The sequence below is a fragment of the Thalassophryne amazonica genome, chromosome 12 (genome assembly GCF_902500255.1).
Source record: "Thalassophryne amazonica chromosome 12, fThaAma1.1, whole genome shotgun sequence".
Classification (NCBI taxonomy): Eukaryota; Metazoa; Chordata; class Actinopteri; order Batrachoidiformes; family Batrachoididae; genus Thalassophryne; species Thalassophryne amazonica.
In genome coordinates this window covers 89,917,266-89,930,446 of record NC_047114.1, presented here as the reverse complement: position 1 = coordinate 89,930,446, position 13,181 = coordinate 89,917,266, and the positions used below count along the sequence as shown (strand labels likewise).

At 42.8% G+C, this 13,181-nt stretch overlaps 1 protein-coding gene across 1 annotated transcript in view; it reads right to left on the bottom strand.

Moving 5' to 3' along the window:
• LOC117522010 (tetratricopeptide repeat protein 39C-like) overlaps nucleotides 1–13,181 on the bottom strand; it is a 33,894-nt gene that overhangs the window by 7,007 nt on the left and 13,706 nt on the right. Inside the window, exons 4-7 of the mRNA XM_034183377.1 lie at nucleotides 11,083–11,197; nucleotides 10,568–10,970; nucleotides 206–374; nucleotides 12–105 (exon numbers count right to left, since the gene is read on the bottom strand). Of these exons, the coding sequence (XP_034039268.1) occupies nucleotides 12–105; nucleotides 206–374; nucleotides 10,568–10,970; nucleotides 11,083–11,197 (781 nt within the window). The remainder of the gene's footprint in view (nucleotides 1–11; nucleotides 106–205; nucleotides 375–10,567; nucleotides 10,971–11,082; nucleotides 11,198–13,181) is intronic.

Genomic DNA, 13,181 nt, shown 5'->3' with positions numbered 1-13,181 from the left:
GGTGTGACTACCTATTTCATATAAACACACGTGCTGAATCTCCCGCTGGCCGGATGCAAGGTCTAAGGCATCGCCGAAGGACGTCAAGGCACGGCTGATCTGGCACTAGAATGAGAAACTTTGTGTCATGAGTCACACACAAACCCAACATTGTAAGTCAGGAAGGCCGTCCTCATGAATGGTGGGATTTGTTCTGTGCATTTACCTCGAGGCGCTGAACTCTGCCTTTAAAAAACATGAAGAGGGAGGAGTTTGGGTAGGTGGCCTCCCTTTGCCGGAGAATGGATTTGGCCTCTGTTAACCCCGACAGTGTGTCTGCGCCATCCAGAGCGAAGAAGGGCTGCACCACCGTGTGGTACCACAAGAGGGCCAAGCTGTAAGGCAAGCACAGAGAGTGATAACATCACGCCGCACGCCCGAGCTGTGTGTCACAACGTCTGTGGCGTAATCGCCGGACAGGAATGTCCGCCTCTTCCACCTGTCACCACTTCCTCAAACAAGTGCAGCACTATCTGTGAATGAATGTTATGGGGTAAAAACAGCAAAAACACTGAGAAAGGTCAATTTCAGTTTGTACAGGGGTCAAACGTTAAAGTTGCTCCAGTTTTTGTAAAAAGTGGTGCAAATTATTATTATTGTATGGCTTTGCCTTGCAATATAAAGCGCCTTGGGGCAACTGTTTGTTGTGATTTGGCGCTATATAAATAAAATTGATTTGATTTGATTTGAAATTACTGGTTGAGCTAATAGGATTAATAAATGGAATAGTTTTAACTGTGTTGTGTGCTTGGTTTGCAAAGTAAAGGTTAAACGTCGGCATCCTTTGGATTCTATGACATGACATATGTTACCCTGTAACATGACAACTAAGCATGATACATGATGCAAACTATTCCTTTTTAAAACCATAATTACTCAATAATTTGCATCACTTTTTAAACAAACTTGGAGCAACTTTAACTTTTGACCCCTGTATAAATTGAAATTGACCTTTGTCACCATTCTTGCCGTTTTCCCCCAGAACATTCATTCACAGATAGTCCAAACTATACCTTTTTGGAATCTTTATGATCAGACAAATAATATGGAATACCTTTCAATATGATTGGAGCATTTTTAAATTTTGACCCCTGTGTAATTCTTCAATTGACCCCTTCTTGGCTGCCTAATGAAAGTTCATGTGGCCACTCGGCATTTTTAAAAGAGTAATGTCTAAGCCGTATATGTGCCAGATTTGGTGCTTGCATCACCATCTGAAGCATTTTTTCAGTTATCCACTGCACGAAACAGGACGTTTCATGTTTCAATCAATCTGACTTAATTTATTTTGCTCCTCAGTCACATAGTTTCCTGTTTGTCCTTTTACTGACTTCCTCACGTCAGTCAGGAAAGCAAGGTTGAATACACGGCCTTGATGTATTAGTTTAATCCCTTAATTTATTTACAATCATGCTTTAAGAATTGATTTCTGTAATAATAAAATATATCTGCAGCAGCTGGTGTGGACGCACAGTTTGGATGAGCCTTATTTTAGAGTTACAGAGGAGCTGCAAGACAGTGACACTTCATTCAGGTGCATTATTACATATTGCATAACTGCTTTATTACACAGTGTATAATGCATGGATAAAGGGTCCGTGTGAATGAGCGGACTACTGCACATGGAGCAGACTGTTACAGGGCTATTCTACAGGGCGCCGTTCTACTACGAACCTCTACGTTCCAAAAAATTAAAAACATGGGATGAAACTAATAAGCTGGCTTATAAAGTGCAGACTTGGCAAACCGCCCAACAATGAAAGAAAGCAACTTGAGCCGTTCAACTTCAAACAAAAACTAAAACAAATGCTGCTTCAGCTTCGAATTTTGACCCCAATGGAGCGTGATTTCACAAATTTCGAGCTGTAGTCACGAATATCCCATTTAAAGTAGTTCAAACACGATTGAAGCCTTTAAGACTACAAACACCCTGAAGTTACCACACAATATCAACAATTTTGAAATGTGGGATGGAATTTTTTTGAATAGTTCAAAAATTGGATCCCGATTTCAAATCTAGTGCCTATGAAGGCCGTAATTACTATGCATGTATGCGTGTAAGTTTTTTAAAAAAGATGTATCAAGAACTTACTACGATGTTTCAAAACGTTCCCTGATTTGCTGTTTGGGATTAACCCTCTGGGGCCGCTAAGACAAACCTTTACTAAATTATAAATAACTTTTCAATGATATGAGATAGAAACTTACTTTCTTTTTTTTTTGCTGAAAAGTTAACTCCGCAGACTTTCGAGCCAGCCATCGCCCATCTTTGCACTCCTCATAGAAGCTGTGTGATGATGTGCGCAATGTGAGTGTCCATTCGGAATTGGTTCACCATCACATGGTTTAACAAAATCCAATCGTAGGGCAGATTCACCTCACGTGAAAAACCAAAGATCGTTTTCAGGAATGATATATTACGAGTTGGCCCATTTGAATAGCCCCCTGGGTGCTCCAATGAGTACATACTGTTGGGCTCCAAATGCGCCCTGCGCCATTACGCGCGGTGATCACTGAAAGCAGACGGAGCAGACGGAGAGCCACTGATGACAATCTCACGTGCTCAAACAAAGAGTGTGTAACTATCAAGATTGCTCCACTAGTTTGCATGTGAATGTTACTGGATAACTCTGTTGCTTTTACCATGAAGACAAAAAAAAATCTTTATTTTTTAGCTCACTGGTGTGCCCCCCCCCCCCCCCCCCAATGATCACTCTTTCAGTGTTCTTTTGTTAAAATTTGGATTTTAACAGTAATTTAAAAACAACAAAAACACTTTCCAAATTTATGACAGGAAATACACCTGATTCCAAAATTAAATAATAATAATAATTTTAATTTTGTATTTATGGCATTATGGCATTAAGTTATAAAGCAGTTGCTACAAAGATTTTAAATGTGACAGATTGCTCCTGTTTCCTGCCTTTCAAAAAATGTAGCAATGACAGAAAATGCCAAAAATGTGTAAAAATGTTATTTTCTTGTATTTTTTGAACTACTTTCACTGAACTAAAAACAGCAACCTTAACCTCTCTTTGCAAGAAAATCAAATTTTATATATATATATATATATATATATATATAGTGAGGAAAATAAGTATTTGAACACCCTGCGATTTTGCAAGTTCTCCCACTTAGAAATCATGCAGGGGTCTGAAATTTTCATCTCAGGTGCATGTCCACTGTGAGAGACATAATCTAAAAAAAAAAAAAAAAAATCCGGAAATCACAATGTATGATTTTTTAATAATTTATTTGTATGTTACTGCTGCAAATAAGTATTTGAACACCTACCAACCAGTAAGAATTCTGGTTCTCACAGACCTGTTAATTTTTCTTTAAGAAGCCCTCTTATTCTGCACTCTTTACCTGTATTAATTGCACCTGTTTGAACTTGTTACCTGTATAAAAGACGCCTGTTCACACACTCAATCAATCACACTCCAACCTGTCCACCATAGCCAAGACCAAAAGAGCTGTCAAAGGACACCAGGGACAAAACTGTAGACCTGCACAAGGCGGGGATGGACTACAGGACAACAGACAAGCAGCTTGGTAGAAGACAACAACTGTTATGATTATTTATTAGAAAGTGGAAGAAACACAAGATGACTGTCAGTCTCCCTCGGTCTGGGATTCCACGCAAGATCTCACTTTGTGGGGTAAGGATGATTCTGAGAAAGCTCAGAACTACAGAGGAGGACCTGGTCAAAGACCTGAAGAGAGCTGGGACCACAGTCACAAAGATTATATTAGTAACACATGATGCTGTCATGGTTTAAAATCCTGCAGGGCAGCAAGGTCCCCCTGCTCAAGCCAGCACATGTTCAGGCCCACTTGAAGTTCACCAGTGACCATCTGGATGATCCAGAGGAGGCATGGGAGAAGATCATGTGGTCAGATGAGACCAGAATAGAGATTTTTTGAATCAACTCCACTTACCATGTTTAGAGGATGAGAACAACCCCAAGAAAACCATCCCGACTGTGAAGCATGGGGATGGAAACATTATACTCTGGGGGTGCTCTTCTGCAAAGGGGACAGGACGACTGCACCGTATTGAAGGGAGGATGGATGGGGTCATGTATTGTGAGATTTTGGCAAACAACCTCCTTCCCTCAGTAAAAGCATTGAAGATGGGTCGTGGCTAGGTCTTCCAGCATGACAATGACCCCAAACACAGCCAGGGCAACTAAGGAGGGGCTCTGTAAGAAGCATTTCAAGGTCCTGGAGTGGCCTGGCCAGTCTCCAGACCTGAACTCAATAGAAAATCTTTGGAGGGAGCTGAAACTCCAAACCTGAAAGATTTGGAGAAGATCTGTATGGAGGAGTGGACCAAAATCCCTGCTGCAGTGTGTGAAAACCTGGTGAAAAACTACAGGAAATGTTTGACCTCTGTAATTGCAAACAAAGGCTACTGTACCAAATATTAACATTGATTTTCACAGGTGTTCAAATACTTATTTGCAGCAGTAACATACAAATAAATTATTTAAAAAAATCATACATTGGGATTTCTGGATTTTTTTTTTTCTTTTAGATTATGTCTCTCACAGTGGACATGCACCTAAGATGAAAATTTCAGACCCCTCCATGATTTCTAAGTGGGAGAACTTGCAAAATCGCAGGGTGTTCAAATACTTATTTTCCTCACTGTATATCAGATCTAGGACTAAGGGCGGGGCCGACATGACTCCAAATCAATATCAGCATTATTTCAAACTTTTATCTCTATTACTATTAATGATTATTTTATACTCTTTAATTATGTAATAATTCATTCATTCATTAATAATTACTTTTTAAAATGACACAGAGGTGCAGGCCTTGTGGTTAAAGCGGAGACAGATCAGAGGATCCTCCGTTTGATTCCCTACGGCCCCTTGAGCGTGTTGTTGAGCACCAAGGCATAGCAGCACACTGACAACTGTGCAAGTGTGTTTCTGGATGTGAGGCATCACTGTAAAGCGCTCCAGATAAAAGTGTGACATAAATTCATATCTCAGAGCATACCTGTCTGTCTAGGACCTGGCAACAGCACCTCACTCTTCCTCAGGCTGTTTCGCGCTGTTGAAGCTGTTGGTCTCTGGTCTTTCACTTTGGTCTCTGGTTTTTGGCTTCATGGGATTCACTATCCATCACTCGTCATCCTCTTCATTTTTGGCTCTGGTGTGGATTGTGTTGTACGCTACAGTTTTACATCTACGCGTTCCCGGTCCATGGTCACCGGCTAGCAATAGCAACGCGACAGTCCCTCCGCCTGCTACCATGCTTCTGCCTTTGCCCAACCAACTCCTGGATTTCAGCTTTCGCTCTGGACCAACTGACCACCTGGGGAACCTCTGTCAGCCCCGATATATCCACAGAGGGGCTCGGCGGCGATTTCTGGACCCCAGACTGAGGGCTCAATTCCAAGCCTGTGGACAGCTGTTCGTACTGGCGCATACCCTGCGCGTCATCAGAACAGCGCCACTTCAGGGCATAAAAACTACAGTACTGTAGTCTTCTGGCAGCGCCGCAGCGGGCAATCAGGAAAACGCGGAGTGGATTTCAGCGTGCTCCGCCCTCTGGTAAAGTCCCCATCAAATGCAAGTTCAGCTGTTAAAACTGAACTTTTAAACTGTCAATCACTGACTAACAAAGCATCCCTGATCCATAGCCATATAACTGAAAAAGGAATTGACTTTCATGTGCCTCACAGAAAACTGGCACAAAACAGATGTGTACTGTACACTGAATGAAACATGTCCACCGGGGTATTCCTTCTTAGAAAAGACCCGTGGCTCTGGTAAGGGTGGGGGCATCGCGGTTATTTACCGCTCTGATTTACATCTGTCCTCTGTCACTCTGCCTAAACTGTCTTCATTTGAATGTTTGGCTTTCACTTGTTCAAAACCATTACAAATGACAGTAATTCTCATATATCGCCCACCCAAACCACATTGAAATTTCATTTCAGAGATAACTGAGCTCCTTCTGTCAGTCTGCACATCATCAAACAATGTGATGATACTTGGGGACCTGAATATTCATATTAATTCACCCCAAAGTCAGTATTCCACAGAGCTGACACAACTCATCGACTCACTGCACCTTATACAATATGTCAATGTTTCAACTCGCACTAAAGGACACATTTTGGACCTCATCATTACAAACTTCCCCATAAAAAATCTTCATGTGTATGATCTGGGTGTTTCTGACCATAAGGTGATCTCACTGGACTTCCCTCTACAAGCTCATTACAGTAAAGTTAAACGCCTGATCCATTTTCGGAAAATAAATGACATTGATCCAGAACAACTGGCATCTGATCTATCTCATCTCACTCAAACTGCTAATAATTGCTCTCCAGATGGACTTGTAGACTACTACAACACCGGACTACAGCAAATCCTTGAGGTCCATGCTCCCCTTAAAACGCGAGCTGTGTCCTTCTCCAAATCTGCTCCGTGGTACGCTGGTGCACTGCGTAGACAGAAGGCGGCTGGGAGGGTCCTTGAGAGGCGCTATGTAGCTTCAGGTCTAACTGTCCATAGAGATGTTTCTGTGTAGGCTCTCAGTTGTCCAGGTGGTTTCCATAGTAGAGAAGCTTGAATCTTCAACTGGACTGGGTTGCTTGACGCGAGGACGTTTCGCTTCAAATCACAGAAGCTTCCTCAGCTAAAATTCTTGCTCTGGAAGTCTGACTTCTGTCTGACTCTTGTAGAGAAGAATGATTTATGAATTATTATTATGAATTATTATAATTGCTAATTCATTCTTCAATCAATCAATCAATTTTTTTATATAGCGCCAAATCACAACAAACAGTTGCCCCAAGGCGCTTTATATTGTAAGGCAAGGCCATACAATAATTATGTAAAACCCCAACGGTCAAAACGACCCCCTGTGAGCAAGCACTTGGCTACAGTGGGAAGGAAAAACTCCCTTTTAACAGGAAGAAACCTCCAGCAGAACCAGGCTCAGGGAGGGGCAGTCTTCTGCTGGGACTGGTTGGGGCTGAGGGAGAGAACCAGGAAAAAGACATGCTGTGGAGGGGAGCAGAGATCGATCACTAATGATTAAATGCAGAGTGGTGCATACAGAGCAAAAAGAGAAAGAAACAGTGCATCATGGGAACCCCCCAGCAGTCTAAGTCTATAGCAGCATAGCTAAGGGATAGTTCAGGGTCACCTGATCCAGCCCTAACTATAAGCTTTAGCAAAAAGGAAAGTTTTAAGCCTAATCTTAAAAGTAGAGAGGGTGTCTGTCTCCCTGATCTGAATTGGGAGCTGGTTCCACAGGAGAGGAGCCTGAAAGCTGAAGGCTCTGCCTCCCATTCTACTCTTACAAACCCTAGGAACTACAAGTAAGCCTGCAGTCTGAGAGCGAAGCGCTCTATTGGGGTGATATGGTACCACGAGGTCCCTAAGATAAGATGGGACCTGATTATTCAAAACCTTATAAGTAATAAGAAGAATTTTAAATTCTATTCTAGAATTAACAGGAAGCCAATGAAGAGAGGCCAATGTGGGTGAGATATGCTCTCTCCTTCTAGTCCCCGTCAGTACTCTAGCTGCAGCATTTTTAATTAACTGAAGGCTTTTTAGGGAACTTTTAGGACAACCTGATAATAATGAATTACAATAGTCCAGCCTAGAGGAAATAAATGCATGAATTAGTTTTTCAGCATCACTCTGAGACAAGACCTTTCTGATTTTAGAGATATTGCGTAAATGCAAAAAAGCAGTCCTACATATTTGTTTAATATGCGCTTTGAATGACATATCCTCATCAAAAATGACTCCAAGATTTCTCACAGTATTACTAGAGGTCAGGGTAATGCCATCCAGAGTAAGGATCTGGTTAGACACCATGTTTCTAAGATTTGTGGGGCCAAGTACAATAACTTCAGTTTTATCTGAGTTTAAAAGCAGGAAATTAGAGGTCATCCATGTCTTTATGTCTGTAAGACAATCCTGCAGTTTAGCTAATTGGTGTGTGTCCTCTGGCTTCATGGATAGATAAAGCTGGGTATCATCTGCGTAACAATGAAAATTTAAGCAATACCGTCTAATAATACTGCCTAAGGGAAGCATGTATAGAGTGAATAAAATTGGTCCTAGCACAGAACCTTGTGGAACTCCATAATTAACTTTAGTCTGTGAAGAAGATTCCCCATTTACATGAACAAATTGTAATCTATTAGACAAATATGATTCAAACCACCGCAGCGCAGTGCCTTTAATACCTATGGCATGCTCTAATCTCTGTAATAAAATTTTATGGTCAACAATTCTTCTCTACAAGAATCAGACAAGTCAGACTTCCAGAGCAAGAATTTTAGGTGAGGAAGCTTCTGTGATTTGAAGCGAAACGTCCTTGCGTCAAGCAACCCAGTCCAGTCGAAGATTCAAGCTTCTCTACTATGTCCATAGAGATGCATACCGGCAACATCAAAAATCCTACTCCAAATCCCTCAGTCAAGCTTATTCACATTATTATTCCAATATCAAACAGTAATCCAGGTAATTCAAGACAACTTTTCACAATCGTAAATAAATTGCTAAGACCCCCAAAACACGTGCATGAAATCAATACCAATGAATAGTGTGATGCATTTTTGGATTTTTTTCACATCTAAAATTGATAAAATCCGTTGCTCTCTCAGCCCCTCTGGTGCCCCCAATTCCACCCCTGGTTCCCCAGTTCCCAATTTCACTTCCACCACACAGAAACAGGTGGAGGCTCTCATTCGCAAGATGACACCCTCCACCTGTCACTTGGCTCCATTTCCCTCATCTTTGATTAAATCCCATGTGGTCTCCTTGAGCCCTCTCCTCACACATATTATAAACTACTCTCTGCAATCCGGTCATCTGCCACAAACTCTTAAAACCGCTTTAATAATACCTCTGCTTAAAAAAACCTACTCTCGACCCTGCACTACTTTCAAAGTTTCGGTCCATTTTAAATCTTCCATTCCTCTCAAAAATCATAGAAAAAGTTGTTTCCACCCAAATCCATGATCATCTGCAATCTTCCAGCCTCTATGAGAAGTTTCAGTCAGGGTTTCGCTCTGCCCACAGCACTGAGACAGCCCTGGTCAGGGTCACCAATGATTTGTTGGTGGCTCTGACCAGGGCTCTCCATCCCTTCTCTTGCTCCTGGACCTTTCGGCCGCCTTTGACACTGTAGATCATACCATCCTTCTTCACTGACTCCAGCATTTCATTGGCCTTTCAGACACAGCACTCCAGTGGTTTCGGTCCTACCTGACTGACAGAGCTGAGTATGTGGCTCTTGGGGAAGCCAGGTCGAGGCCCCACATTGCAACCTGTGGGGTCCCCCAGGGGTCGGTCCTTGGAACGACCTTATTTTCCATCTATATGCTCCCCTTGAGCCACATCATCAGCAGGCATGGAATATCCTTCCATTGCTATGCTGATACTCAGCTCTATGTCAGGTTGGACCCCACTTCTTCATTTTCCATTCATACCCTCACTGCCTGCCTGGAGGAGACAAAGGCATGGAGCTAAACAGCACAAAAACTGAAGCCATTCTCATTGGCACCCCACATCAACTGAAATCATCCCCCCTCAAAGTATTTTCATTCTCTGGCCACAACATTCCATTATCAACATCTGTTACAAACCTGGGAGTCCGTTTTGACCCCAACTTTTCATTTGACATCCATATCCAGCATATCTGTAAGACAGCATTCTTTCATCTCAGGAACATCTCCAAACTCCGCCCCTCCCTGTCATTGTCTGATGCTGAGAGGCTGGTCCACGCCTTTGTCTCCTCCAGGCTGGACTACTGTAATGCACTCCTCATTGGGATCTCTGGCAGAAATTTACAACGTCTCCAGTCCATTCAAAACTGTGCTGCCAGGATCCTGATGGGGGTGCCCAAAACACATTACTCCCATCCTCAATAAACTACATTGGCTTCCTGTAGGTTCAGGGTGGAATATAAGATCTGCCTCCTGACCTATCAGTGTGTCTACGGCGGTGCACCAGTGTACCTCAAAGAACTTCTGTCCCCCTATGAGCCCATGAGACGCCTCCGCTCGAACAACAGTCACCTCCTCCAGGTCCCCAAAACCAAGCTCCACACAATGGGGGACAGAGCCTTTCAGACAGCAGCACCACGCCTGTGGAATGCCCTGCCCATCCACCTGAGGGCGCCACAGTCAGTGGACTCTTTTAAATCAAATCTTAAAACATTTTTATTTCAGAAAGCTTATGAATTATAGTTGCTAATTTTAATTGAGTTTAATTGATCCTATTTTTTTTATTTTTAATTGTTGTTGATTGTTGTTTTATGCTTCTGTTTAACTTCTGTGGCACTTTGAGATTTGTTTACAAATGTATAGTGCAATATAAATAAAATGTATTATTATTATTATTATTATTAGTTCCCACTGTACCATCACCTTAATTTAGGCTCGATAAGAAAATGTTTCGAGTTCTTCCTGTGGAAAATGTCTCTATAGTTCTATTTGGAAAATGATGACAGAACAAAGACAGACGTACGTACTCACGTAGCTAAGGGGGCCTTCATGTCCTGACTTTCACTGGCATAAGTCAACGCCGACAAGCCTTGGTGACGGTCACCGGGGAACCCCAGCAGGTTGACAATCTTCAGGAGGTGCGGCGGCACCATGGAGATACAGAGGTGGAAGAGGCCATAACCAAAGCTGACGGCGCCCTTCAGCCTGTCCAGAGCCTCTGTGCTGATGCCATCCAGCCGGCGGGACGGGCTGGACTCAGAGTGCGAGGCGCAGCTGTGCACGGACTGGTCGGTGCAGGAAGACAGAGGCGGCGACGGCCTACCTTGTTGGTCGGGGCTCCTCCGTTTTCCCTCTTGCAGGTGTGTGATGTCACTGTAACATTTGTTGTACAGCTTCCAGGCTTTGCGAAGGATCCAGCCTCCTTTGATGTACGCTGCGGAGGAGGGGACGCGAGGTTTAAATTCAGACTACAGACCTGCTGAGTCATTGTTAATCGAGCTTCCATCAATAAATGTCAATCAACAGCCCCGAGGTGCAAACGGTACCTGACAGCTCCTGTTTGACGAACGACAGCACCGCGAGGTAAACCTGACAGTCCGCGATGATGACCTGCCTCTGGAGTCGATCCACTGCGGCCATGCCCGACTTCTGAGGGTCCACCTGTCCACATAAAAGGAGTCACAGTCAGCTGAGGCTGCAGCTAAACATCATTATCCATCAATTAATTAACACATTTTCCAGACTTTCTACTAATGCATAATCTGCTCTTTAACTTGAGATTTTCATGTGTTGTTGTCGTGTATTTTTATTATTTACATTTATTTTATTATCGGAGATGATTTTGTTTAGTACTTTGATTCCTGGGAAAGACACATAAAAATAGTTAGTAGTAGTAGTAGTAGTAGTAGTAGTAGTAATATTGAATGCACGAATTTTCATGTACAAGTCACACCAGAGTGTAAGTCATAAGACCTCCCAAGTTAAAAAAAGAAAAAAGATAGTTAATAGATTCTGTTTAAAGCTACAGTGTGTAGAATTTTGTGCCATCTAGTGATGAGGATGATGCAATCACCGGTCACAATTTTGCTTCCCTTCAGGTTTTTCCTTCTCTGGTGACTTGGATTCAGGCTCCTTGACCTTCTCTTGTGATAACCAATAGGTATGACCCTCCATTTCACACAAATAAGGGCTCTTAAATGCGTTAGCCTGTCTGTTAGCCTGCAATGCCAACCAGCAGACAGTGTTTAGGGGAACAACCACCGATTCCTTTTCTTCTTCTTGCTCAGTCTTACGAAAGGTGTACGACTAAAAATCTGTCCCTTTTGGGCTATGGTAGCTACATGGTGGTGCAATATGGCGGCCTCCATAAGCAGGCCCACCCACACGTAGATAAGACCACCTCATTCTAACCTCATGAAAACACATCAGTTAGTTATTGCAGGTAAATTATACAGTAAGAAGCAGACGGTTATGAATGCTATATTCCATTTCTGCTAATAATCTGTAAATCCTTCATCCTGCAGCTTTATTAAACCATGATTGGAGTAATTAGGGATGGGTATTGATAAAATTTTGGCAGCACGGTGGCTTAGTGGTTAGCACTGTTGCCTCACAGTGAGAAGGACATGGGTTCAATTCCCGCCTGTGGCCTTTCTGTGTGGCGTTTGCATGTTCTCCCCGTGTTTGCTCCGGTGGAATCATTTCTTAATGGTTCTTGAAAAGAACCAGTTCTCGATACCCAACCCTAGGCATAAGACAGTTGAAACCATTCATTCATTCCTGAGTCCAGGTTGTGATGGCAGCAGAGCAACCAGCTTCTCCGACACTTCCCTATCGTCGGCCAAGTACTGCAACTCTTCCCGGGAGATCCTAAAGTGTTCCCAAGCCATCTGGGAAATATAATCTCTCCAATGTGTCCTGGGTCTTCCCCAGGGTGTCCTCCCATTTGGACATGCCTGGAAGACCTTCCTAGGGAGATGATTAGGGGGCATTCTCAACAGGTGCCCAAACCACCTCAACTGGCTCCTTTCAATGCAAAGAAGCAGCGGCTCTACTCAGAGTCCCTCCCGGATAGTTAAGCTTCACACCTTTTCCAGGAGTGTAAGACCAGATACCCGACAAAGGAATCTTATTTCTGACTCTTGAATCCACAATCTTATTCTTGCAAGTCATTACTCAAAGTTAATGACCATAGGTGAGGACAGGCGTGTAAATCAACTACTAAATTGAGAGCCTCACGTTCTGGCTCAGCTCCTTCTTCACAACGGTTCAGTACAGTGTCTGTAAGATTTTAGACACCTCCCCAATCAGTCTACTGATCTCACACTCCAACTTACCCCCTCTTATGAACAAGACCCCGAGATACTAAAAATTCTCCACTTGGGGCAGTAACTCTCCCCTGACCCAGAGGGGATAATCCACCATTTTCTGACAGAGGACCATGGCCTCAGATTTGGAGGTGTTTCAACAGAAATTAAACAGAAAAGGAGTGCACGCTCATATTCAGAGAATCAATAATTTTCGTATATTTTCTCGATAAATGACTAAATAGATGCTTAAAATAAATAACCGTATTTTTGTATTTTCAGTATTTTCAGCTCTGTTGCACAGACAGGTCTGTCAAGCCAGATATAATTATGAATAC